We start from the raw sequence: 23,864 nt of genomic DNA on the forward strand, positions 1-23,864 counted from the left end.
CCCCCCACCCCACCCCCAGCTTATCCCATAAAACAACGTAAGTAGTTGTTGCCTTTGATGATGATTCTTTGCACACTTAGCAGTTCCTGGCACCTTAGACAAAGTCTTCAATTACTCAGTTGAAACAAACGCTGCTTATAAAAGTCTTAACAGCGGCCTTAATCAAGAGTCCTACTTAAAACTGGCTTTATACCTCCAGTGACCTGCCCTTCCGTTTGAATTTTGTGGTTGTTAACAAAGTGAAGTAACAGTTTCATTGAGTAGACCTGGTTGGTGTTAGGAGGGACTGGAGTCTCCAGCAGTCAGATGAGGGGCTGGGAACACTCCACGGGTTTTTATCAAATTTTCAGACATCCATCTCCTTCCTTTAGAAAGCTGGAATTCTGTTGGAGGATCTTAATGATGGAAAGATAGATACCAGGATTCCAGCGTTTAGCAAGTCTTGCTCTCTTTTGAGGTCAAAGACTGGAGCTATCTATTATACAGACGTTCTGTAAGGCCTTGCACCTTGACACCTTGCCTTTCAGTCTCCAGCACATGTGAACGGTTGGTCCTCAGGCTCTGTTTAACCTGGTTCTGGGTTGGCTGAGCACCGCCACCTTTGCTCAATCCTTACAACCTGTGAGAAGCGGGCAAACCCCTGTTTCCAGCGGAAAGGCTTTAAAGGAACTAAGATCTGAAGGCCCCTTGGAGGCTGCTGGCTCACTCTGTCAGCTTTGAGACTTCGTATTTCACTCAAGTGAGGCTGATTCCCACAGCTGGAGAGAAACTGTCACGAACTGCCCAGAATGGCTGGGGCAGAAGCTTAGGGGAGGGCTCTGGGAGGAGAGCCTTGTTCACATGCTTGTTAACATTCGAGGGTCTTTGACAAAGGAAGTCTTAATGCCCTGCCCAGGTCAGCCGGCATTTGCCCCGCCCCCCAGGCCCTGTTGTACACAGGAAGTCAGACGCTAATGATGTTAGTGAGGGGACAAAGGCGCCCAGCCGGGGAAGGGCCTAATTGCTGTGTCCCGCTCCCAGGCGGCCAGCCTCCAGCTGGAGGGGGCTGGGCAGGATGCTCTAAGTGTTAACACCTGGAGCCCGAGATGCTGACTTCCTGGTTTTTTGAGGGCTGGGAGGGGGCATGTGGGCTGACTCCTTCACTGACAGATTCTCAGGGGCACATTTTAGGGAAGTGGTATCTAAGAGATTAGATGCAAATGGTTCCATCTGGAGGCCAGGTTTTTAGTGTCACCCATGAGAATGAGGGCTGGAGGAGAACCAGGAGGAGCAAAACTTGTACCTGCCCTTCCAGACTGACTTCTGCTTTTGCTTACTTCCTGACTGGCTGATTTCTTCCCCTTTCTGCAACAAATGGACTGGGAAAGGCCAGCTCTTGCAGAGACAGATGATGGGAAGGATCACTCTATGTGGGGAATTATAATCAGAATTAGTGGAGAGATGCTTCATTTTCTTAAGTAAGAGATGAAGCTTTGAGCCAGCGGGACAACCCAGGAACCTGGCTTCCTGGCAGCTGAGGAGTAAGGGGAGCACTGACAGGATGAGGAGTGAAGGGAGCAGTGACAGGATGAGGAGTGAAGGGAGCAGTGACAGGGTGAGGAGTGAAGGGAGCACTGACAGGATGAGGAGTGAAGGGAGCACTGATTGGGTGAGGTGTGAATGCGGCACTGACAGGGTGAGGAGTGAAGGGAGCACTGACAGGGTGAGGGGAGGAGACAGGAGAGCACTGACAGGATGAGGAGGAAGGGCAGTGACAGGATGAGGAGTGAAGGAGCACTGACAGGGGTGAGGAGGAAGGGGCACTGGACAGGGTGAGGAGCAAGGGAACAGTGACAGGGTGAGGAGGAAGGGAGCACTGACAGGGTGAGGAGCCAAGGGAACAGTGACAGGGTGAGGGAGGAAGGAGCACTGACAGGGTGAGGAGTGAAGGGAGCACTGACAGGATGAGGGAGTGAAGGAGCACTGACAGGATGAGGAGGAAGGGGAGCACTGACAGGATGAGGGAGTGAAGGAGCAGTGACAGGATGAGGAGTGAAGGGAGCACTGACAGGGTGAGGAGCGAAGGGAGCACTGACAGGGTGAGGAGTGAAGGGAGCACTGACAGGATGAGGAGTGAAGGGAGCAGTGACAGGATGAGGAGTGAAGGGAGCACTGACAGGGTGAGGAGCGAAGGGAGTACTGACAGGATGAGGAGTGAAGGGAGCACTGACAGGATGAGGAGTGAAGGGAGCACTGACAGGATGAGGAGTGAAGGGAGCACTGACAGGGTGAGGAGTGAAGGGAGCACTGACAGGATGAGGAGTGAAGGGAGCAGTGACAGGATGAGGAGTGAAGGGAGCAGTGACAGGATGAGGAGTGAAGGGAGCACTGACAGGATGAGGAGTGAAGGGAGCACTGACAGGGTGAGGAGTGAAGGGAGCACTGACAGGATGAGGAGTGAAGGGAGCACTGACAGGATGAGGAGTGAAGGGAGCAGTGACAGGATGAGGAGTGAAGGGAGCAGTGACAGGATGAGGAGTGAAGGGAGCACTGACAGGATGAGGAGTGAAGGGAGCACTGACAGGGTGAGGAGTGAAGGGAGCACTGACAGGATGAGGAGTGAAGGGAGCAGTGACAGGATGAGGAGTGAAGGGAGCAGCACTGACAGGATGAGGAGTGAAGGGAGCAGTGACAGGATGAGGAGTGAAGGGAGCACTGACAGGATGAGGAGTGAAGGGAGCACTGACAGGATGAGGAGTGAAGGGAGCACTGACAGGATGAGGAGTGAAGGGAGCACTGACAGGATGAGGAGTGAAGGGAGCACTGACAGGATGAGGAGTGAAGGGAGCACTGACAGGATGAGGAGTGAAGGGAGCACTGACAGGGTGAGGAGTGAAGGGAGCAGTGACAGGATGAGGAGTGAAGGGAGCACTGACAGGATGAGGAGTGAAGGGAGCACTGACAGGATGAGGAGTGAAGGGAGCACTGACAGGGTGAGGAGTGAAGGGAGCACTGACAGGATGAGGAGTGAAGGGAGCACATTTAGAGGGAGCAGTTGGAAGTTTGCATTCCAGGGGTGGACACAGCCAGGCAATGCCTGGTTTCAAGTACAGTCTCAGGTTCTTTGTATGTAAAGGAGTGCTAGAACCCACTGAAATTGTTACGGGTTCTGTGGGAGATTGGAATGTTATAGGCTTCTCCAAAGGTGTTCTAGAAACCCTTCCCCTTAACTACACCAGAGTCCTCACTAACCACAAGTGTCACTCTGCAGAGATCTGATGAGGGCTACCATCTAGTGAAGAGTCTTAGGCTGGGTTTTCTGCTGGGCTCAGAGAGGCAGGCAGTCTGAGTGCAGTAGTCATTTGGAGTTTTGTAGGTGGGGAGTGAGAGCTTGAAGCCTGTCTCTTTTCTAAATCAATGACCTGGGGCTGGAGAAAGCCACAGAGAAGGAATGTAGTGTTAGCTTGTTTCCCACCCATTTTCAGTACAGGACCATCCTGTGGACAGATTTAATCATCTTAACCTATGGTGTTTCAATTAACGCCAAAGTCTAAGAGGGTGGCCATCCACCCTTCCAAATCAGAGAAACCTACTTTGGAGGCAGTATGTGTGAGGACCTGTATAGAGGGAGGGAGGGAGGAGTTGAAGTTCCCATGGCAACATCACAGTCTCCTCTTTCTCGGGCATTTGTGCTGTAGAAGCTGAATTCCAGATGTGACACAGAGCTGGAGACCCCTCCTGCCTTCAGAAACCCGTGTTTAAGTGGGTGCAGCTAGGCACACTGCTCCCTGTGTGGTCCTAAGGCTTTTATTAGTACTTAGGTTTTGAGCTGAACATTTCCTCTCAGTTTAAGCATAACAATCATGTTTATAGCTTAAAGTTTTCCACCGGTGTCTAATCACTGTTTTGCTCTCTGGGAAGAGACTTCCTTGAGCTTCCGATGCGAAGTCTTTGTTCCCTTCACAGCTAAGCGGGAGAGAACCAGTTGCCCGTTTGCCGGTTTGCCTGGTTGCCAGTTAGCCGGGTGGGTATTTCAGGGGCTGGTTAATCTCTGTCTGAGAGCTGGCTCTGTAGACAGCCTAGATGTGGGTAACCTGCCCTTTACCTTGAAGACGCCGGCTGTCTGACATGAGGTTCTCATTTCAGTTGGGGAAATGGGGTAAAGCACAGGAAAAGGTCCGGCTCTCGGTCCCAGAGGCATGTTTTATAGCCTGCCTTTGACGTCCTCAGAACTAGATGGGGAAAATGCAGCAAGCTGTGCGTTTGTGTCGGTCACAGGGACACATGGCTGACGTCCTCAGCAGAGTCACTGGAGAAACGGCTTAGCAAGCCAAGGAGGCAGTGAGCATTGCTGTGTTTAAAAAAACAAAACTGCTTTTTACGTATGTAGCCCTTGGTGTTTATGCACGCATGAGTGAGTACAGTTGCCTACAGATGCCACAAGAGGGCAGTGGAGCCCCCTGGAGCAAATGCTTTTAACCACCAAGATGGTTTCCATTCCTTTGCATTGTGATGATGATGATGATGATGATGATGATGGTGGTGGTGGTGGTGGTGGTGGTGGTGGTGGTGGTGGTGGTGGTGGTGGTGGTGGTGATGATGATGATATTTGAGCTAAGATCTTCCGTCGTAGCTCTGACCAGCTTTGAACTCACTGTTTGCCTTAGGCTGGCCTTGAATTCATGGTTGTCCTCAGTCTTCCAAGTAGTGAGATCATAGACATGAACCTTCATGCTGACCTTCCATTTTATTTTTAAGCACAGAAGAAGAAGGCCAGCTTGTGTGTCTGTTCTTTTGTCTGTGTAGCGTGTGCACATGCATACATGTATGTGTTGATATCGCTGGGCTTTAACTGTACGATTACGTCCCAGCATCAAAGCAATGACAAATCGTGAAACGGACAAGGAATTCTAAACACGAATGCCGCAGAGTCTCCCGTTACTCAGATCCGAGGTATCCGAGAGTCAGCTTGTGTTAATGTCTTGACCCTGGTTATCTTTAATGGATTGGTGGAAGCCTGGATGCTGCAGGGTAGGGATAGTGACGTGGACCCCGGAGGGAGGCGGGAGATGAGTTTGATAAGAGGGACACACGATAATTGGCATGTGGCTCCGTACGAGGGCTCAGCAATAATTGTCCCTTCAGCTCTCCTTTGGGAGCGTGAAATGAGGAACATGTGTGTTCTGATTAGCAGCATGTCAGAAATGCATCATGATTAGGGCTCTGGTCTGGCGTACAGACCACGTTTTGAACTAGTGATTTCCTGCCTCCCCAAGCAAATCTTTTTAATTAGCTTAAGATCTCCAGGTCTTTGGGGGCCAAAGGAGTAATTGCTAGTGGGAACCCCATGTTTCTCCCTGAGAGCGTGTGTGCTCCTTGCTGGTCATCCAAGACCTTACCTCCCCAAACCAGACTGGCTAGCATCCTTCAGAAACTGGTGGGACCTATGGGGGGAGGGGAGGGAGGGGAGGGAGGAGGAGGAGGAGGGAGAGAGAGAGAGGGAGGAAGGGAGAGAGAGAGAGAGAGAGAATGAATAGCTCCCAGGAATGTGGAGGAATGTGTCCAGAGCAGATCCAGGCGTGGGCTGGGCTTTCTGATTCATTTTCTTTGTGTTTTGGACTCACCAAATTCTCCTTAGCTTACATCACCTGGGGCGTCTCTGCCTCTCTCTCTCTCTCTCTCTCTCTCTCTCTCTCTCTCTCTCTCTTTCATGCTCTTTCTCTCTTTCTGCCTTTGTTTATAAAGCCATTTGCAGTACAGCCGCAGGACCCACTTGCTGCACCCCTCCCTCTTTCTTGGTGTTATCCAATTGTGCAATTCTGGCCTCACCAAATTTTCTGCAGTCGTTCGTTCTTGTCAGTGTGGAAACTCAGGGTGGAGCTAGAGCTGCAGGGAGTAGAAAGTAGGACCTGGCCTTAGCTACAGCAGTCACTAGGTTTGCCTGGTTTTGTTTGTTTGTTTGTTTGTTGCTGGGCTCTAACTCACCCAGAACCAAATTGACAGAGGTGGCAGGCAGGTTAGGGCAAGGTGGCAGGTGGTACACTGACCAGTGCATAAGGAATGTGTGTGTCTCCCCCCCCATACTCATGGTGGGAACTCCATCTCCGGAAGTCGGGAGTGGAGGAGACCAAGGTCAGCACTCTACGTGCATATGTGCCACCCCCACCTCCCCCCCTACACCCTTCCAGAAAAAAACAAAACAAAACAAAACAAAAAACCCTATCTCATTCCTGGGCTTGGCACACCGCCTTTGATAGATGTGTTTTCTGCCTAAATAAATAAGTGCATGAGTAAGCCAAAAACCTCACCTGGTGAGGTTTCCATGGATTTTTTTTTTTTTTTTTTTTTTTTTTTTTAGGGGCTACTCCTAGAGCTGGTCAGCTGCTTTGTAACCGCTTCTCTAGGAAACAGTCCTGGGCCTTTAACGACCACACCATTTTGATATTTAATGAGCAGAGAATTAAAGGTACTTGTTTGTTGCCTGTTATTCTAAACCTATAAATGCCAATGCCCTTGGCCTCGGGGTGTTACATTCTTAGTTAATTAACCACCCCCACTGCACTAACGGTAGCTTTTAATTTGTTCCAAAGGGAGCTAGGAAGCCAGACCCTGTGCCTGAAGCTCTGCTGTGATTTTTTTTTTTTGGCTGGTGCACTGCAGTATGAGCTGGCGGAAGCAGTAATGAAAGAGAACTTGATGCTGTGCACAGGATGGAGGGGACAGGGAGATAATTCTTTGCTGCTTTCTAAAGGAATAAAATTCAAGGTGCAAAATTCTATACCACGGTCTAGCCACAAGTCAAGAAGCAAAATTTTGGGGCTGAAGAGATGGCTCAGTGGTTGAGAGCACTGATTGCTCTTCCAGAGGCCCTGAGTTCAAATCCCAGCAACCACATGGTGGCTCACAACCATCTGTAATGGGATCCGATGCCCTCTTCTGGTATATCTGACAGTGACTGTGTACTTATATAAATAAATAAAATTAAGAAAAAAGAAGCAAAAACTTGAATACAGAGTGGTGGCTGTGAGGTAGGATCCTTCCCAAACACAATGCTGCGACGGCCAGTTTCCAGAGAATGTCACAGGATTTGAAGCTATCTGAAGACAATGATGTCCCAGGGTAGCATTGTGGATCCATCTCTGATGGTCTAAGTGCCATTTAGAACGGATTTAAGGCAAGTCTCGCTGTAAGCTTGACAACCCCCTTTCCAAAAGAAAGCAGGCCAAATGGTGAACCGGCCGAAACAGGACTCCATTTTATGTGCTTGCAGTATAGCTCAGTTGGTAGTCTTGCCCTCCTGTGTTTGATCCCTAGTGCTGGTCAACTGGGTGTGGTGACACTGGCCTAGAATTCCAGCACTCAGGAACAAGAGGTAAAAGGATTCGTTCAAAGTCATCTTGCAGTAAATGGAGTTTGAGGTCTGCCTGGATTAGGGACCCTGTCTCCAAAAAAAAAAAAAAAAAAATCTCGGCAAGGCGTGGTGACCTTTAATCTCAGCAGAGGACAGGTGGATCTCTATGCCAGCCTGGTTTTCCATAGCCAAACCATCAAAGAGACAAGAATGCTCCCATTCGAAGCAGCTAAGGAACTTTGAGAAAGCTGGTCACAACATTCAGTGAACAGGCTACACAGTACAGACCTGGAATGAAACTTTTAAGAACATTCGTACAAAAGATCTGAGCTGCGTGCGTGCGTGCGTGCGTGCGTGCGAAACCCCTCCCCCACCCCTTTTCTTTTTAAAAACACACCTATTCCACAGTGGAGAAGCAGGGAAGCAGGGGCTGAGAGGTTTAAGAGCACGTGTTTCTCATACATCACCTGGCTCCGGGAAGCTTTGCAGAGATGATTCTGTGTCAGGTGCAATGCCCAGCACTTGGCGTCTGTCACCTCCTGAGTCCTACACTAGTCTTTCCTTTTAAATGGCTTTGTTCTAGTGCTTGTAGCTCAGGGAAGTTCAGCAGCCTGCCTGAGGTCACACAGCACTGGAGGGCAATGACATCTGATAACCTTAAACTCCACCCCTTCACTCCAGACGACCTCCAGGGATTCCGAGGCCCAGCTCTGAGGGATCATTGTTTCCCGTCTGACTGAAGCCTGGTGACAGGTGACCGTGATTAGCTGTGGGTAGGTACTCAAGGGGACACCAGTCTGCCCTGGCACATGCTCTCTGCGTGTTACGCTGAGATTCAGGTAATCCAGACTGTGGTCAATGCAGGCACCTGTTGAGTCTCACAGCCAGGACAAGTGGCTAACTAAGGTGCCTATTTAACATATCCAAGTGGCCCTGGTCCCCAGCTCCTCCCAGAATCCCTAAGTTCCTACCTGTTATAGGACATGGCTGACATACTCTGCACCCTATCCTCCCAGCCCTCCCAGCCACCAGCCTTCCCTATATAATCCAGTCATTTTGGTTACCTGGCCTTTTGTCTTCCCTTTACCCTCCTGGCTCTTTCCTCTCTCCTCTTCTCCATCCCCCCTTCCCCCTCCCTCCTCCTCCCCCTCTCCCTCCCTCCTTCTCCCCTCTCCCTTCCCCTCCATCCCTCCGTCCATCCCTCCCTTCCTTCCTTCCTTCTGTTATTTTTTCATTCAGCTTTTCGTCCAGTTGTTATTCTGAAAATTACCTTGAGCTTCATGGCATAGGATAACACAAAGTTCCTGTCTTTCTGGAGGTCAGAATTCTCAATCTCAAGCCACTGAAATCAGTGTTGGCTGCTTCATGAGGCTACAAGGAAGGAAGAATCTATTCCTCGCCTGACCCAGTTTCTAAAGACTGCCCAGTCATGGCTCAGTAGCTCCCTCCTCTTCTGACTTATTCTTCAGTTAGCCTGTCTCCCTCTTCAGCCTCCGTCTGCCCTCACATCGCCGCCTCTCTGATACCAGCCCTTCAGGGTCTTCTAAGAGTCTTCACATTGGCCCATGAGGATGACCCAGAACACTGTCCCCATTTTAGCATTGGTCTACACAGTCCCTGCCACTGTACAGAACATGGGCCCCAGGTTCTAGGGCTTGGATGCCAGCATGTTTAAGAGTTTTCCATTTCTATCTTAATATAAAGGAAACAACAGCATTTTGCGAGCTAGCCTGGGCACAGTCTCCAAGGTGGTTTCTGCGGAGCAGCTAAAACAGTTTGATTGTAAGGGCAGCAGCCCTGTGGAAGATCTACTGCTCACACGCTAAGAAACTTGCAGGAGCATTGAAAGACTTAATACCAGTAAAAGGTCTTTAAAGTACAGGCAAGAGCTGGTAACCAGGAAGGTGCCCTGTTTTTGAGCCTCATTGCTAGACATGGTTAATTCCAGGGCTTAGGAGCTCCAGCTGCCTGTGGAATTAAAACCTCTGCCACATTTGTGTTCACAGGAGTGCCATGCTCGTAGAGTTGTATTGACCACAATGAGTATAGACAGACAGACGGACAGACGGTGTCAGGACCATGCTGTGTTAAGGACCAGACTAGATAAGTCAGGCAGCCTATGGGGAGCAAGACCTGGGTGATGGGAAGGGATTCGTGGGGAACATGAAAAGGGAATTCTGGGGACAGAGGAGTGCCTGAATAGAATTGCAGTGACTTACGGGATTGTGACTGGGGTGGGGATTTGTTGGGGAGTTAGGCAGTTAAGGGCACATCAAGAATGGGGTGTAGAGGGAGCCAGGGAAGGACTGAGACCGTGGGAACGAAGGAAGACAGGTGACGTACATGTTTGCACCTCACCTTCATGCCCAGAGCCACTTGAAGCTAAGGTCTGGATCTGATTTATAGCTACACACCTAGCCCTGAGGGGCCAGCACATGTTGGAAACATCAGTGGGTAATGGGGTAGGAGCCACACACAAGTCTCAGTGACCTTGAAGCCAGCTCCCCCAAGCCTCCTTGGACAGCTCCCCACATTTCAGAAACCTTATTTGGATTAATTCAGGTCCTTGTGTGTAGAGCACAGCACACACACAGCTCATTAGCCTTTGTAAACGCCTGCTAACCCCTGTTACAGACACAGCTCAGTTGAAATGTAGGAGGAGCAGACAAAGAGATAAGGGGAGAGCCAACCAAGTCCCATAGGTCTTGTCCTTAGTCGCTAGCGCCCCTGACACCTGCTCTTAAATGGAATGTTTTCCTTGTTAAAAAATACTTCTGTGTGGCTCCGTGGTCTTCTTCAACGCCCTCTCCCAGAAGGAAGCTGCTGTATACATCCTTTTAAAATAAACAAACAAACAAGCAAAACCATTCAGATACTTGAGATGGTAGCATCAGTCGTGGGGAGCCGTGTCCCTCAGTTGTCAGCTGTGAACACTGATCTTGGTGTTGACACTGGTTCTCTCTGGAGGCTGCTGCTCCTCCATTACCAGCCTCTCCTCTGTCAGGTTCTGTGTGCATCTTGTACGAGTTGTCCTGATCCTTCCTTCATCCTTATCAAGGTCCTGTCTTTCGGAGGAACCCTGTGTTTCTCTGCTGCAGGCTCTATATGTTAGCCACACGCACTTTCTTCTCTCACTGGGGAATGCTCAGTGGGCAGGGGGGTTTGCAGCTTCTCTGTACCCAGTCAGTCTTCTGTGAAAGGGTGAGCAAGCACCAGGCGGTTCATGTGGGCTCGCCGCATACCGCCGTACCTAAAATAATGTCTGGCTCAGCGTGGAACGTGAGTTTGTTTATATCCTGGGGCTCTGTGGGGGAGAGGAATGGTGTGCTTGGCAGTTTTGAACATTCCTAGAGGGCTGTGGGAATTGGATTGTCCTCTTCCTGGTTGTTCCTTGGGTCCCTGCCTCCTGGAAGTCAGGCAGCTTCTGTTTGTGCAGACCGATGCCTAAGGAGTGATGGATGCTCCTAATATTTCTCTGTCCAAAGTTTTATATCCAGAGATGAGTTCTGGAGTCTCACACTATGCAAAGAGGAAAAGGTGGGGAGAGGAAGCTGGAGCAGGAAGGGTGCCCCAGGGGGTGCTAGGACATCTAGCTGCTGACTTGGGCTTGGTACTCTTGCTCTCTTATTCCTCCTCCCTTGGCGTGCCTGCCTGACTCTTTCTGCACAGCTGCGACTCTCCAAGGCCTGTGTCCATCTGAACTCAGGGATGTGGTTTCAGTGGGCGGGCCTGGCTTCAGGACTTCAGGATAAGCAGCGTGAACATGGCTGCAGCATATGGAAGTGACGGGGTTGTGGTCCGACATCCTGCGCCCATCAGAAGTGTTCTCCACATTGTGTCTCAGTGTAACAATTGCCCATTAAACACCAGGCCGCCGACATATGGTGTTCCCCAACATCTTCCTTGTTAAGGGGAAACTTTAGCTGTGTGGTTAAAACATTTCCCCATCATTTAGCACGTTAGAATTAACATATTTTGGAGAATTCCCCGATTAATACCGAATGGCACTTTTGCAGATCATTAGAGAGATATTTAAACAGTCAGTAAGCCTGGTTTGGCTGACCCAGAGCAGTCCTTTCTCTTGAGGCTCAGCTTTGGGGTTAGGAAGACGTGGGGTCATTGTGAGGATCTGGTGCCCCCTCTGTGGTTGCTCTAATTAGAGTGGGAAGTCTGGTGGAGTTTTTAACCCTAGTATGAAATCTACAGACAAGCTAATGGCCACATCACTTGAAAGCCTTTTTTCTTTTATGACCCACCCTGCATATTTCCAACGTAAGTATGGAGGTGAGGCAGTGAAGAATTCTCTCATTAAAAGTAATGGCTTATTCCCACATTCGTTCCTCGTTTTGGAATGAGAACTGGTTTCCGTAGACTTGGGGAATTGTCTGTCTGTCTTGCCTTGCTAGAGCTTTCTGATGAGGCTGTCTGGTGGGCGAGTTTAATAGCCAATCAGAGGATCCAACTGGAAGGACTCCATCTGGCAATCCTGGTCTCTATCCTAATTGTACTGCTAGTGAATTATTTAACCCCTACACAGACTAGTTTGTTCCTGTTGTCTTAGGACAAAGAGTGCCCAAGATCCCTCGTGGGTCTATTCCCTCGGATGGAGGGTGTTTGGAGTGGGTGGGTGGGGTCATGAGCAGTGCGAGGAGTAGAAGCTGACCTATAGTACTGACCTGACCCTGGGCCTCTAGAATGCTTTGCGTGTTTAGATTCTGTGGGGAATCTATGCTGGGAAAGTAAGTTGGCTTCACTCTGTATCATGTTCTCTTGTTTTCCCACAGGGAGTGGGGCCGGCCAGCAGAAACAGCGGGCTGTACAATATCACCTTCAGATATGACAGTAAGTACCTAGCTTGACCACAGAGAAAGGGGCCCTTCCCAGAATCCAGAGCTCACACACTTGTGCTTTGTCAAGGACACTGCAGACCTTCGGGCTGAGGACTTTTCTGAACCTATTCGGGATTGTCAACAGTGAAAGCATTGTAGTCTCCATTAAGCCCCCAAACTGAAAGCTTGAACAGGTCAAAGTGTCTTCAACTCACCATATAGCCCTGTCTTTAAGAGCAAATACAGGTGTCAGTAGGTCACACTAGGGGACAAGGGTAGGCTTGAAGGCAAGGATGGAGACTATGGCAAACCGGTCAGTCTGTCTGATCTGAAGTGGGCACCGGTTCCTAACTCCAGCTCATTGTGGTCTTGTGGAATTCCCATCGGGAGTGGCCAGATGTGGTTTCTAAGAATAGCCAGAAGTTCTAGGAATAGCTATCCCACTCCGTAAAGTACTTTTTAATACTGGCCTTTATTTAAGGTTTTTTTTTTTCCCTCTCACAAACACAGACTGTACCAAGCAGATCTGTGTTTCAGGGTGGCCAGGGTCTCTAGTTGGCCATCTCTGAGGTAGGCCTCAGTACCAAGTTCAGTTTCCTGTCTGTCCGTGTGAGGTGTAACAAGTGACTTAATTTCTCTTTAGCATCACTTGGAGGCTGAAATGGGGTAGTACTTATATTGTCTCCCTGTGTGGCAATCCGGCCTGTATGCTCAGTAAGCACTGTCCACTGTGTGTGAATACAGCAGCAACATTTTTTTTTTTTTTTGGTTCTTTTTTTCGGAGCTGGGGACGGAACCCAGGGCCTTGCGCTTCCTAGGTAAGCGCTCTACCACTGAGCTAAATCCCCAACCCCCAGCAGCAACATTTTAAAGAATTATTTATTTTATGAGTACACTGTAGCTGTCTTCAGACCACAAGAGGGCATCAGACCCAATTTCTGATGGTTGTGAGCCACCATGTGGTTGCTGGGAATTGAACTCAGGACCTCTGGAAGAGCAGCCAGTGTGCTCTTAATGGCTGAGGCGTCTCTCCAGCTCCAGGCTGACAATTTTAAGATAGAAATATGTGTTTTAAATTCACATCTACAGATGCTAGCTTGAGTATTTTAAGTTACCCAGAAAGACTTGCTCACGACAAGCAGGCACTTCATGTCTATGACGTGTACATGTTTTAGGTAAATGTCATGATGGTAACGAAGGATGTGCAGTACTCGATTCTGCTAAGTTGAGCCATGTGTCGAGGAATGCTCGTTGTTAGTGATTAATAATCTATGCTCTCAGTCCTGGTGGATCTTGTGAGTCAGGAGCTCTTCTGCAAGCAAACATTTGTGTTTGTAATTTACTATGGGTTTTTGTGGAGGGGAAAAAAAGCTATGACTGTAGAACTTAAAAATATTTTATGGTTCTTGTGTGTGTGCGTGTGTGCGTGCGTGCGCATGCATGCTTTTGAGACAATTTCACGAAACCCAGGCTGGCCTTGAACTCTTGCTCTTTCTGCCTCAGCCTCCTGGGTTCTGGTTTTATAAGCATGTGCTACAGTGTCCTGACGTGCCGGATTACATTTTTGTCCATGTGTCGCTTGTCTCTCAGTCATTACTTTCTTCTTAATGCTTCATCATCTACTTAGAATTTAATTCATGGTTCACACTGGCTTCTGAAATATTTGAAGTTCAGTTAATTTTTTTTGGCAAGGTGCCATTTAGGCAGAAAGGTGTTTTTTTTGTAACTATAATTCAAAAGTTTAGGTCAGCTAATAATTGTTATAGGTCATGTTTTAAATACTGGATTCAGTGTTTTACAATTAAAAAAAGATACCTATCTCTTCTGTAAAGAACTTATTGATTGATCAGTCAACTGATTACTAGTTCTGTTTAAAATAGTTATGAACCCAGCCAGGCATGGTGGTGTATACCTTTAATCCCAGTAGGCAACTCCAGAGGCAGGTGAAATCTGATTTCAAGGCCAGTCTGGTCTATAGATCAAGTTTCAAGACAGCCAGAGCTACCTAGTGAGACCCTGAGGGGAGGGGAAAAAAGAGAAAAAACAACATCAGCAAAAAGTCTTTATGGGTACTGACAATGGCTAGGAACTTTCAAAAGGAATGTGAATCTGTTCAAATAGATGTTTCTGGTGTTAGTGTGTACACACATACACACACACACATACATACATACACACACACACATACACACACATATACACATACACACATACACACACATACACACACGATCATCTCATGTCATAAGACATCCATTAAGCATAATATGCAAGATTATGTGTGTATAGGTATTATACACATGAAAATGCAAAAGGAAAGAAACACTCTTAAAATGTGTGCTGAGTACAGAGAGACCTAGAGAAGGGGGGAATTATGCCATGGCTTTATTGTCCTCTGATCTAATAAAGAATTTGTTGGGGCTGGGTTATGGAAAGAAAAAAAAAGTTTAAAAACCGGTTACCAAGTTTCCACCATAACTACCGAAATATAAAGATCTTATTTTCTATCCTTTATCATTTGATGTGAATAAAGAAAATGTTATGGGCTGGAGAGATGGCTCAGAGGTTAAGAGCACTGTCTGCTCTTCCAGAGGTCATGAGTTCAATTCCCAGCAACCACCTGGTGGCTCACAACCATCTATAATGAGATCTGGTGCCCTCTTCTGGCCTGCACGTGTACATGCAGGTGGAATGCTGTATACATAATAAATAAATCTTAAAAAAAAATGTTATGGGGTGTAGTCAGAGCTGGGTTTCACATGTCTCCCAGACTCTTTTGACCCTGCTCTGAAAGGGGGGTAGAGGGGTGGGGGATATGCCCAAGTCAGTTTTAATGCGTTTTCTTAATTCTTAGGCTTTCTGCTTGCATTCTTATATTCATAGAAACCTGTTGTCAGTTTTGGCGTTAAGAACGGGAAAGGGTAAAGACCTGGTAGCCTGCTCTTGTTCATTGCCTTTTCAGACTTTAGAAAGCAGGCTCCTATATTACAGACCTCAGTAAATGAAGAGACTGGAACTTTACAGGCATGGTCAAATCTTGTCTTTTTCTGTACTGGGAAAACTAAGCTCATCGCACTTGAGATTTTTGCAGGCTGAACACTTTGAACCCAGCTTAAGCAAACAGTAAGAACAGCTAGAGTCTAGCGTATCTCCCCCCTCCCCTGACCCCCTCAAGCTCCCCCGAGGCTGCTTGTCATCATTCTGCCCCTGGACAAGTCAGTGACGGGTTCTCAGCCACCTACCTGGGATGTCTTTCAGCCATAGTTTTCTAATATATATATAGTATGGGAGTTGGACTGGTGATGCACGCTCACCCCCTTCTCTAGGTCCCTCTGTACTCAGCACACATTTTAAAGTGTTTCTTTCAGGGTTGGGATTTAGCTCAGTGGTAGGCGCTTGCCTAGGGAAGCGCAAGGCCCTAGGTTCGGTCCCCAGCTCGAAAAAAAAAAAAAAAAAAAAAAAAAAGTGTTTCTTTCCTTTTTGCATTCTCATGTGTATATACCTACACACACATTTGTATATGTATAGGCACACATGTGTGGAAGTGAGTGTACATGTGTGTGCATGTGGTTGGGTGTGCACAAGGAGTCTGGAATTTGATATCAGAATGATCTGAGATTAGTACTGACCAAGAGATGGACTTTTGTTAGGATGATTCCATGACGTTTCCTAGCTGAAAATGGCCCCTTGTTACAGGGGTTGATCAAGACAAACCTAGAGGCCACTGTACTTTCCCACAGACCAACCATAACTCGCAGCACTCAGGGAAGTTAGCTGGTCCTTAGGCAGGTGGTGCATAAGAGGTTCATTTTTGGTGTTATACAAGATCTCTTAATCACATCCACCTCTTGCTGCTATAGTCAGTCTCAGTAGCCTACTTGGTCTGGGAATCCTCCCAAGGCTGGAGCTGCAGGACAACAGCAGCTGTGCCCACAAAGCTGTAATATAGGTTCTGTGGATCTGAATTCCAGTCCAAATGCTAGGCATGCTAGCAGTTTAACCACTGAGATACCTCCCTCTTCCAAGACTGATGTTTTAGTTAGCACAGGTAGAATTTAGTTGGTGTGCTTATGTTTGTATTCTGAGGCAGGGTTGCGCTATGCAGCCCTGGCTGTCCTGGAACTCACTCTGTAGACCAGCCTGGCCTCGAACTCACAGGGATCTGCCTGCCTCTGTCTCCTGAGTGCTGGGATTAAAGGCGTGCACCACCACTGCTTGGCAGACTTAAGTAGTGTTACTGACATCCTTTTAAGCAATACTGAAATAAAAATGCAACTGGTTTTGAATGAAGTACTTGAAGTTTAACAAGGAGAACCTTGCCTGATGTGGTCAGGCAAGAGAGCAAGTCAGGCAGGGTAGAGGCTGGATTTTAGAAGTTGGGTTTGCAGGTAGTATATGGATATATTTTAGTAGAAAAAAATGACTATTATGCTGACAAGCTTGGGAGGTCCCTTCCCCTGCTCCAAGTCTTTAAAGTGAGTGAGAATATGGATGAGCTTCGCATTGCTTGTAAATCGTTCTCAGTTGTTTCCTTTCAGTGTTTTTCGTTTTAAAAATGGAAAATGAGCAGTGCAGCTCACAAGGGAAAATACAACAGATTCACAGAATCGTGAGAGAGAATTGGAGCCAAGCAGTGTGAACAGTACAGGTTGATACCTGCTGTGGGAGCCACGGACAGCTCTCTCAGCAAGGGGGATCTGCCTTAGTGTGCTAATTCTCTGAAGGTCCAGCATGAGTCTGGCCCAGAGCTTCTGGCAGCCTCTAAATGTGCATTCAGCAATCCCAGGTGTCATGGAGGCCGCTTACATGTAAGGTGGAGGCTCCATTGGCACCCTCCAACAAAAATATCAAAGAAAGTGGTTTTTCTTTTCTTTTGTTTTTCTTTTTGAGCCATTAAGTTGTGGCTTTGGAGACTGGATGGGGATTGCCGGAATCTCCAAGGAAACCCACTTTGAGAATGTTAGCTGGTGTCCTCATCACTCAGGGTTCAAACATGGTGCCTTGTGCTGTAGGCTGTGAGTCATTTAACAGTTTGCCTGTGAAATTACTCCCCTGTGGATTCACACCCTCACGTTAGTTCCTTTTCCCTAGTGACCTTTCCCCCTCTGTCTCTTCTAAAAACAAACACACTCCAAAGCAGTTAGCAGGGTTGTCTTCCCCATTACTCCTTACTGGAGTGCTGGAAACTGATAGAACTATGTAAGTGCTTACTGCTTTCCCCAAAACAGCATAGGAGTAAAAAGAGAAACAAAAGGCCAACAAAGCGAACACCGTCATAAATGTCTACTCTGTAGCCAGCCGTCTTCGCAACATCCAGGAATTTAATTTAGGAGAGGGGGTGGTGTTGCCGCAGTTAAAGCCCTCTGTAACATATTATGTTTCTCCAGCCATAGTCAGCTTCTGTGTCTTATGTGAGCTTTTGGCGAGGTTTATAATAGGAATGGATTTGGTACCATAGTCTAGTAAGAGGAAATTGAAAATAAAGGTTAAAGATTTCACTTTTCACTTTTTCCAACTCTAGACTGTACCACCTACTTGAGTCCCGTAGGGAAGCACATGATTGCCGATGCTCAGAACATCACCATCAGCCAGTATGCTTGCAATGACCAAGTGGCAGTCACCATTCTTTGGTCCCCAGGGGCCCTTGGTAAGTGGTAGCACTCACAATTTGTAGAGAGCGGATGGGGCCAGTATGTGTCTGTCGGGTGGCCTCCAGGTAAGCAGGAGTTGACAGTGACGCTGAGAGTGCCGTGGACACTGGTCTGCTTTGCGCTTGTATCCTTGAACCAGGGACACCCCCCCACACACACACACACACACACACACACACACAAACACACACACACATACACAAACACAAACCACACCTGCACACACCACACACACACATGCACACCACACACACACACCACAGACACACACACACCCCCCCACACCCCCACCACCACACACACACCACAGACACACACACACACACACCACACACATGCACACACCACACACCCCACACACACCAAACACATCACACATGCACACACCACACACACCACACACACACACACCCCACACACACACTACATGCACAGCTTGAGCAGTGTTGCCATGGCCTATGTTTGTTTCCTTGTTTGAGAGAATTGTGAATTTGGAAAGGTAACGTTAGTGGTAATGCTTTTATAGTTTTAGACAGATGGGTTCTTACTACATAGTCAGAAGTAGGGAGCTGAAAGTGCTGGGGGCCGCCTGTGTCTGTTCAGGGTCACATTGGCTTTGGCCTCCAGCATTAGTGGTCTCTGAGGTCACAGTGACATGTGGACCCATCTATGGCATATTTGATTTTTTTTTTTTTTAAGGAAAAGTCTTGTTTTCACAAGAAAGCATGAAATCATGGAGTTTAAAGTTGGAGACCAAGTTGAATTTATTTTTAGGCCTTGTAGGCCAACAAAATTCAGAAAGAAGTAAATAGAAAGCAAGCAAGCCCACCTTCTCTAGCCAAGTTGTGTAACCAAATCTTGTGTTTTGGAGGGTAGCAGGGGTGGGGGTGTTTGAGACAGGGTTTCTGTGTGTGACCCTGGTTCTCCTGATACTCATCTGTACACCAGGCTGGCCTTGAACTCATATCTGTGTGCCTCTGTTTCCCGAGTGCTGGGATTATACACATGTGCTGCCACACCAGGCTGAGTCTGTCTTGAATGAATGGATACCTAAGAGAGAATGGGGTTGCCAAGCCAGGATGACCTAAGATTCTTTAACTCCATACAAGTGAACTTGATTGGTAATTTCTTTTTGTTTACTTGTTTTTTGAAATGAGATCTCATGCATCCCTCCCTGACTGGCCTCGAACCTACTGTGCAGCTCAGGTTGGCCTCCAAAACCTGATTCTCCTGACCCCACCTGTCTCCACCTTACAAGTGCTGGGAGTAGAGGTGTGCCCCAGCACGCTCAGCAGCTCCCTCTTGTCTTTTGAAGTACGGCCTTGTTATGTACACAATGCTGGCTTCAACTCACTGTCCTTCTTGTCTATGCCACCCAAAGGCTGGAATCCTATGTATGTACCAACTTACTGCCCAAAGGCTGGGTACGTGTGCACTGCCATGCTTGGTTGTGGGATCCTATGTGTGCACTGCCTTGGTTGTGGGATCCTGTGTGCACTGCCTTGGTTGTGGGATCCTATGTGCACTGCCTTGGTTGTGGGATCCTATGTGTGCACTGCCTTGGTTGTGGGATCCTATGTGTGCACTGCCTTGGTTGTGGGATCCTATGTGTGCACTGCCTTGGTTGTGGGATCTGATATGCACAGCCATGCTTCATTGGGACCAGCCTTTCACGAGAGGCATTTAAACAGCAGAGCCCTTACTTGCCTGGGTGCCAAGTGGAGATGGAAGTTGCCTTGTGGTTGTTGGCCAGAGAAAGCTGCCCAAGAACAACTGCTGCTGTTACCTGAACCTGGGTCCCAAGCCTGCACCCTCCTTCTGACTTTGTGCTGGCCTGGGGTACCTTTTCAGCATATGGCCAGGGAGAAGTAAAAGAAAGCCTAGATTTCTTTTCTTTTTTTTTTTTTTCCCTTTTCTTTTTTTCGGAGCTGGGGACCGAACCCAGGGCCTTGCGCTTCCTAGGCAAGCGCTCTAACCACTGAGCTAAATCCCCAACCCCCAAGCCTAGATTTCTTAATCTGAACAGCAACATCCCAGAGTTACAATGGAGAAGTGTGAGGGAGAGGGAAGGTGGAGGAGGTGTTGGGCAGACTTTCCCATCCACAAAAATGGTGCTGGGTCTAAACCCTATGCGTTTCCAAAGATACTTTTATCCCAACACTTAAAGATTGAGATTATTCTCTAGATAAAAGAAGCGGTCGTTGAAAGAGCTAAGCCTTGCTCTGACAAATGGCTGCCTCCCTCTTTAGAGGATAGGAAGAGGTATGAGCTGCTGGTGGGAAGAGAGTGGTGATTTATGGTGGGTGGGCTTGGGTGGATGAGGATGTGATCTGTCTACCAAGTTAACCCCTCGGAAGTCAGGGAAGCATGAGGGTTAAGGACAGTGGCTGAAAGCTCTATGTTTCCAGACTTTGTTTATCACAAAGGGGTGGGCTGGGTGAGGTGAGGTGGTGGTATGGTTCCCTAACCCTTTCCTCATATGTAAATGGATGATTGTGCCTGCCTCCCTTGTTAGGAGGGATTAATGAGAGTTCTCTGCTACCTGGGTATAGGTGTATCGTGGGAATTAAGTTTGCTGTCTCAGTCTACCTGCAGCCCCTATATTTAGTATTATGATTTCAGTTTTCCCATTAAAAAAAACACAGCTCGCCCTGCTGGAGTGGCTCATGCCTTTGATCCCAGCACTCAGGAAGCAGAGGCAGGCGTATCTGAGTTCCAAGCTAGCCTGGTCTACAAAGTGAGTTCTGGGACAGCCAGAGCTACAGAGACATCCTGTCTTGAGAGATGGTTCCGCGGTGAAGAGCACTGGCTATTCTTCCAAACGTCCTGAGTCCAATTTGCAGCACCCACATGGCCCACAACCATCTGTAGTGGGGTATGATGCCCTTCTTTTGGTGTGTATAAATTAAAAAAATTTAAAAAAAAAAGGCACCCCCCCCCCCGAAAAAAAAAAAACCCAAACAAACAAAATGACCCCTGAACCTTTGGTAGAGGAGGTTTTTTTTTTGTTTTTGTTTTTGTTTTTTAATTTTTTTTCAAAAACTATGCATCCCTGAGCTGATCCGTTTTAAGATATTGTGAGGGGTTTGCCTTTAATCCTGAGTCATCTACCTTTTGTTAAACAATCTTTATGGAAACATTGTTCCAATCAAATCTTATTTAAGTAGTTGTTCAGAAGTCTTTTCTTTCTTCGTCTTGAAAGGCAAGTTCCTGTTTGACCTAAATAGTTGGTTGGTCCAGTAGAGATGTTGTATTGTATCATCCTGTCTGAATCTCTGGTTGGATCCCCTGGCTGTCAGCACACAGGAAGCTCCGTGACTGAAAACCCCCAGGCGCTGTAGGCCTCCCAGCTTCTACAGTACGAGGCTCTTAATTGTGCCTTTTCCACCCTAGCCACCACGAAATATGTGCTCTTCATCAAATAATTACAGAATTGGAGGACCTACTCAAAAGAGAAAAGATTTCCATGACCTTTGCCACCAATGATTTTCCCACCTGGTTAATTGCATCCTGTGTAATTACGTTTGCCCTGGGAGGGGAAGGGTTGAAAATGTCTCCTTGTCTGGCTTTCAGAAAGAATGTGAAATCGATACCACGACAATTGAGGCCAGCGATGGGGATCTCCAGCTGCACTTGGATACAAAGCCCAAGTGCTGGCTCTTGTGGCCATCAGAGCTTAATCCTTCTGAAAGCATCTAGTCAGATGTGCAGTGGGAGGAAACTCAGGTGCCAAGGCCGGGTGGGCACCTTTCATCAACACTGTGGTCATTTTGTAGCCTCTGAGGGCAGCGTGCCCGGAGTGCACACTGGGCAGCCTCTGACTATCTGCCTTTTGGGGGTGATTATAGCAAGACTGGCGTTCCCCTAAAATATTTCATCTGAAGCCTAGGAGCCCTTTTGGGTACAGACATACACTGTGTTGGGAATTTTGTAAGCTGCTCAGTAAAACGTATTAACAAAGTATATAGTAAAACTTTAGATTAAAAACAACCTTTGGGGCCATTCACTGGGAATTATCAGTTCTGTGCACCCGAAATGAGACATTCCACTATAGACTTTGTGAGCAGTTGAGACTCGAGCCTAAGTATTTGAGCCCAAGTGTCACAGAAGCACTAGATATATGTCAAACAGCCGAGCGGGATAGAGAATGTTCTAGGAACAGTGATAGTGATCACGTGTCCCAGAGGAGTGGATGCAGAGTGTGCGTAGACGTCCTTTGAGGAGGGAAAGTGTGTTCAGAAGTAATTATAATTAGGTCCGAATCTCATTAAAGCCTCTGCTTTGCTTAGGCATTGAATTCCTTAAAGGATTCCGAGTAATCCTGGAGGAGCTGAGATCTGAAGGAAGACAGTGCCAACAACTGATTCTGAAGGACCCAAAACAACTCAACAGCAGCTTCAAAAGAACTGTAAGTCACATCCCCTGAAGACACCATTGTCTCTGGGGTCTGAATGGTCTATTGAAAGTCTGAAATTGGAGAAGGGGGCCTCTGGGGTCCACAGCCCAGCCGAGGTGGGCGAGAGAGAGAATGGGAGGTGCGGAGGCTGAGCCTGTCACACTCCCAGGAAAGCTCTTTAGCGGGGCTCTGGTAAACACACCTCTCTGGTTACACCGAAGCAGCAGCTATCCCAGGGTCTATGCTCTGGAGAGCTCTGTGGGCTCCCCCCTTACTCTCTAGTTCCCAGGCTCAATACTAATGTGCTGTGGCTTTTGGTCCAAGAACAGACAGCACTGTCCTGTAGCATCTGGGACTCGAAACCCAAGCTAAGTCCTTCAAGTGCACCCGACTTTCTGCTTTCCTGGGATCCACTTGGCCTTGGAATTGTGTCTGAGTGACAGTCACCGTGGAGTGCAGGTCCTTTGTAGGTGGGGGTGGACAATTCTCCACACTATGTGTCTTTGTTCCCTTTTAGGGAATGGAATCTCAGCCTTTCCTGAATATGAAATTTGAAACGGATTACTTTGTAAAGATTGTCCCTTTCCCTTCCATTAAAAACGAAAGCGATTACCATCCCTTCTTCTTCAGGACACGAGGTGAGTATGGTCTTCCCTGCCTGCCTCCTGATAGAGTCTTTTCTGCTCTGAGTGACTGCAAACACACCACGAACCGATACAGAGTAAGTAGATGAGAAAAAAGTCACATCAAACCATCACAACAAACCAAAATGGACAAGGTCTCTCTACAGTCCAGGCTACCCTGGAACGCTACAGGTAGCCCAGGTTAGGCTAAAATCCATGTTAAGTCTCCTGCCTCAGCCTCACAAGGCTCAAAAGTGTATTTCCCAAGATAAAGGCTAAGGGCTGGAGAGTTGGCTCAGCACTTAGGAGCATGGGCTATTCTCTCAGAGTGTTCGGGTTTGATAACTCTAATGCCAAGGAGTCCAGTGTCTTCTTCTGACCTCTGTGGACACCAGGCATACAAGTGGTGTACAGTCACACATGCAGGCAAAACACTCATACATATAAAATAATATAAAGTAAGTAAGTAAAAAGTAAAGGCCAGCAGCCCGAGGCTCTAGCTCAGCGATGGGACACTTGTCCAGCATCTGCAAGGTTTGTCTTTAGCATTGGGTGGGGGCTAAAGCCATGGAAGCACATGCCTGCAATCGCAGTACTCAGGAGAGGAAAGCAGGGAAATTGCTGTAAATTTGAGTTCAGTTTTATTTGCATAGACAGGGCTGCATAGCAAGATCCTATCCTAACCTAAAGAAAACACGCCAAGAAAAAGGCCAAGCCTTCTTCCTGCTTTGTTTTGGATCAGGCATGGATACGTGTGTGTGTGTGTGTGTGTGTGTGTGTGTGTGTGTGTGTGTGTGTGTGCGTGCAGTGTGTGTTTAATTGGGAAAGTTGGCTTTTTCCTTTTATCCCGTGGTTCCAAAGGATCAAACTCAGGCCGTCAGGCTTGGGGGCAGATGCCTTTACTTGGCTGACTTACCAGTCCAGCCTTTATTCTTTTGAGGATGCTATGATCACTGAACACATCCATGTATAAACACTGTGATGTTTGTTGGCTAGTGTGATTTTTGTAGGTTGGTTGTAGAGCGCTTACCTGGC

General features: G+C 47.7%; 1 protein-coding gene across 1 annotated transcript in view; it reads left to right on the forward strand.

Moving 5' to 3' along the window:
• Positions 1-23,864, forward strand: part of Il17rd (interleukin 17 receptor D) — a 62,785-nt gene that overhangs the window by 26,039 nt on the left and 12,882 nt on the right. Inside the window, exons 2-5 of the mRNA XM_032919258.1 lie at positions 12,115-12,172; positions 17,681-17,806; positions 22,100-22,218; positions 22,724-22,844. Of these exons, the coding sequence (XP_032775149.1) occupies positions 12,115-12,172; positions 17,681-17,806; positions 22,100-22,218; positions 22,724-22,844 (424 nt within the window). The remainder of the gene's footprint in view (positions 1-12,114; positions 12,173-17,680; positions 17,807-22,099; positions 22,219-22,723; positions 22,845-23,864) is intronic.

The sequence above is a fragment of the Rattus rattus genome, chromosome 13 (assembly GCF_011064425.1).
Source record: "Rattus rattus isolate New Zealand chromosome 13, Rrattus_CSIRO_v1, whole genome shotgun sequence".
NCBI classification, from domain to species: domain Eukaryota; kingdom Metazoa; phylum Chordata; class Mammalia; order Rodentia; family Muridae; genus Rattus; species Rattus rattus.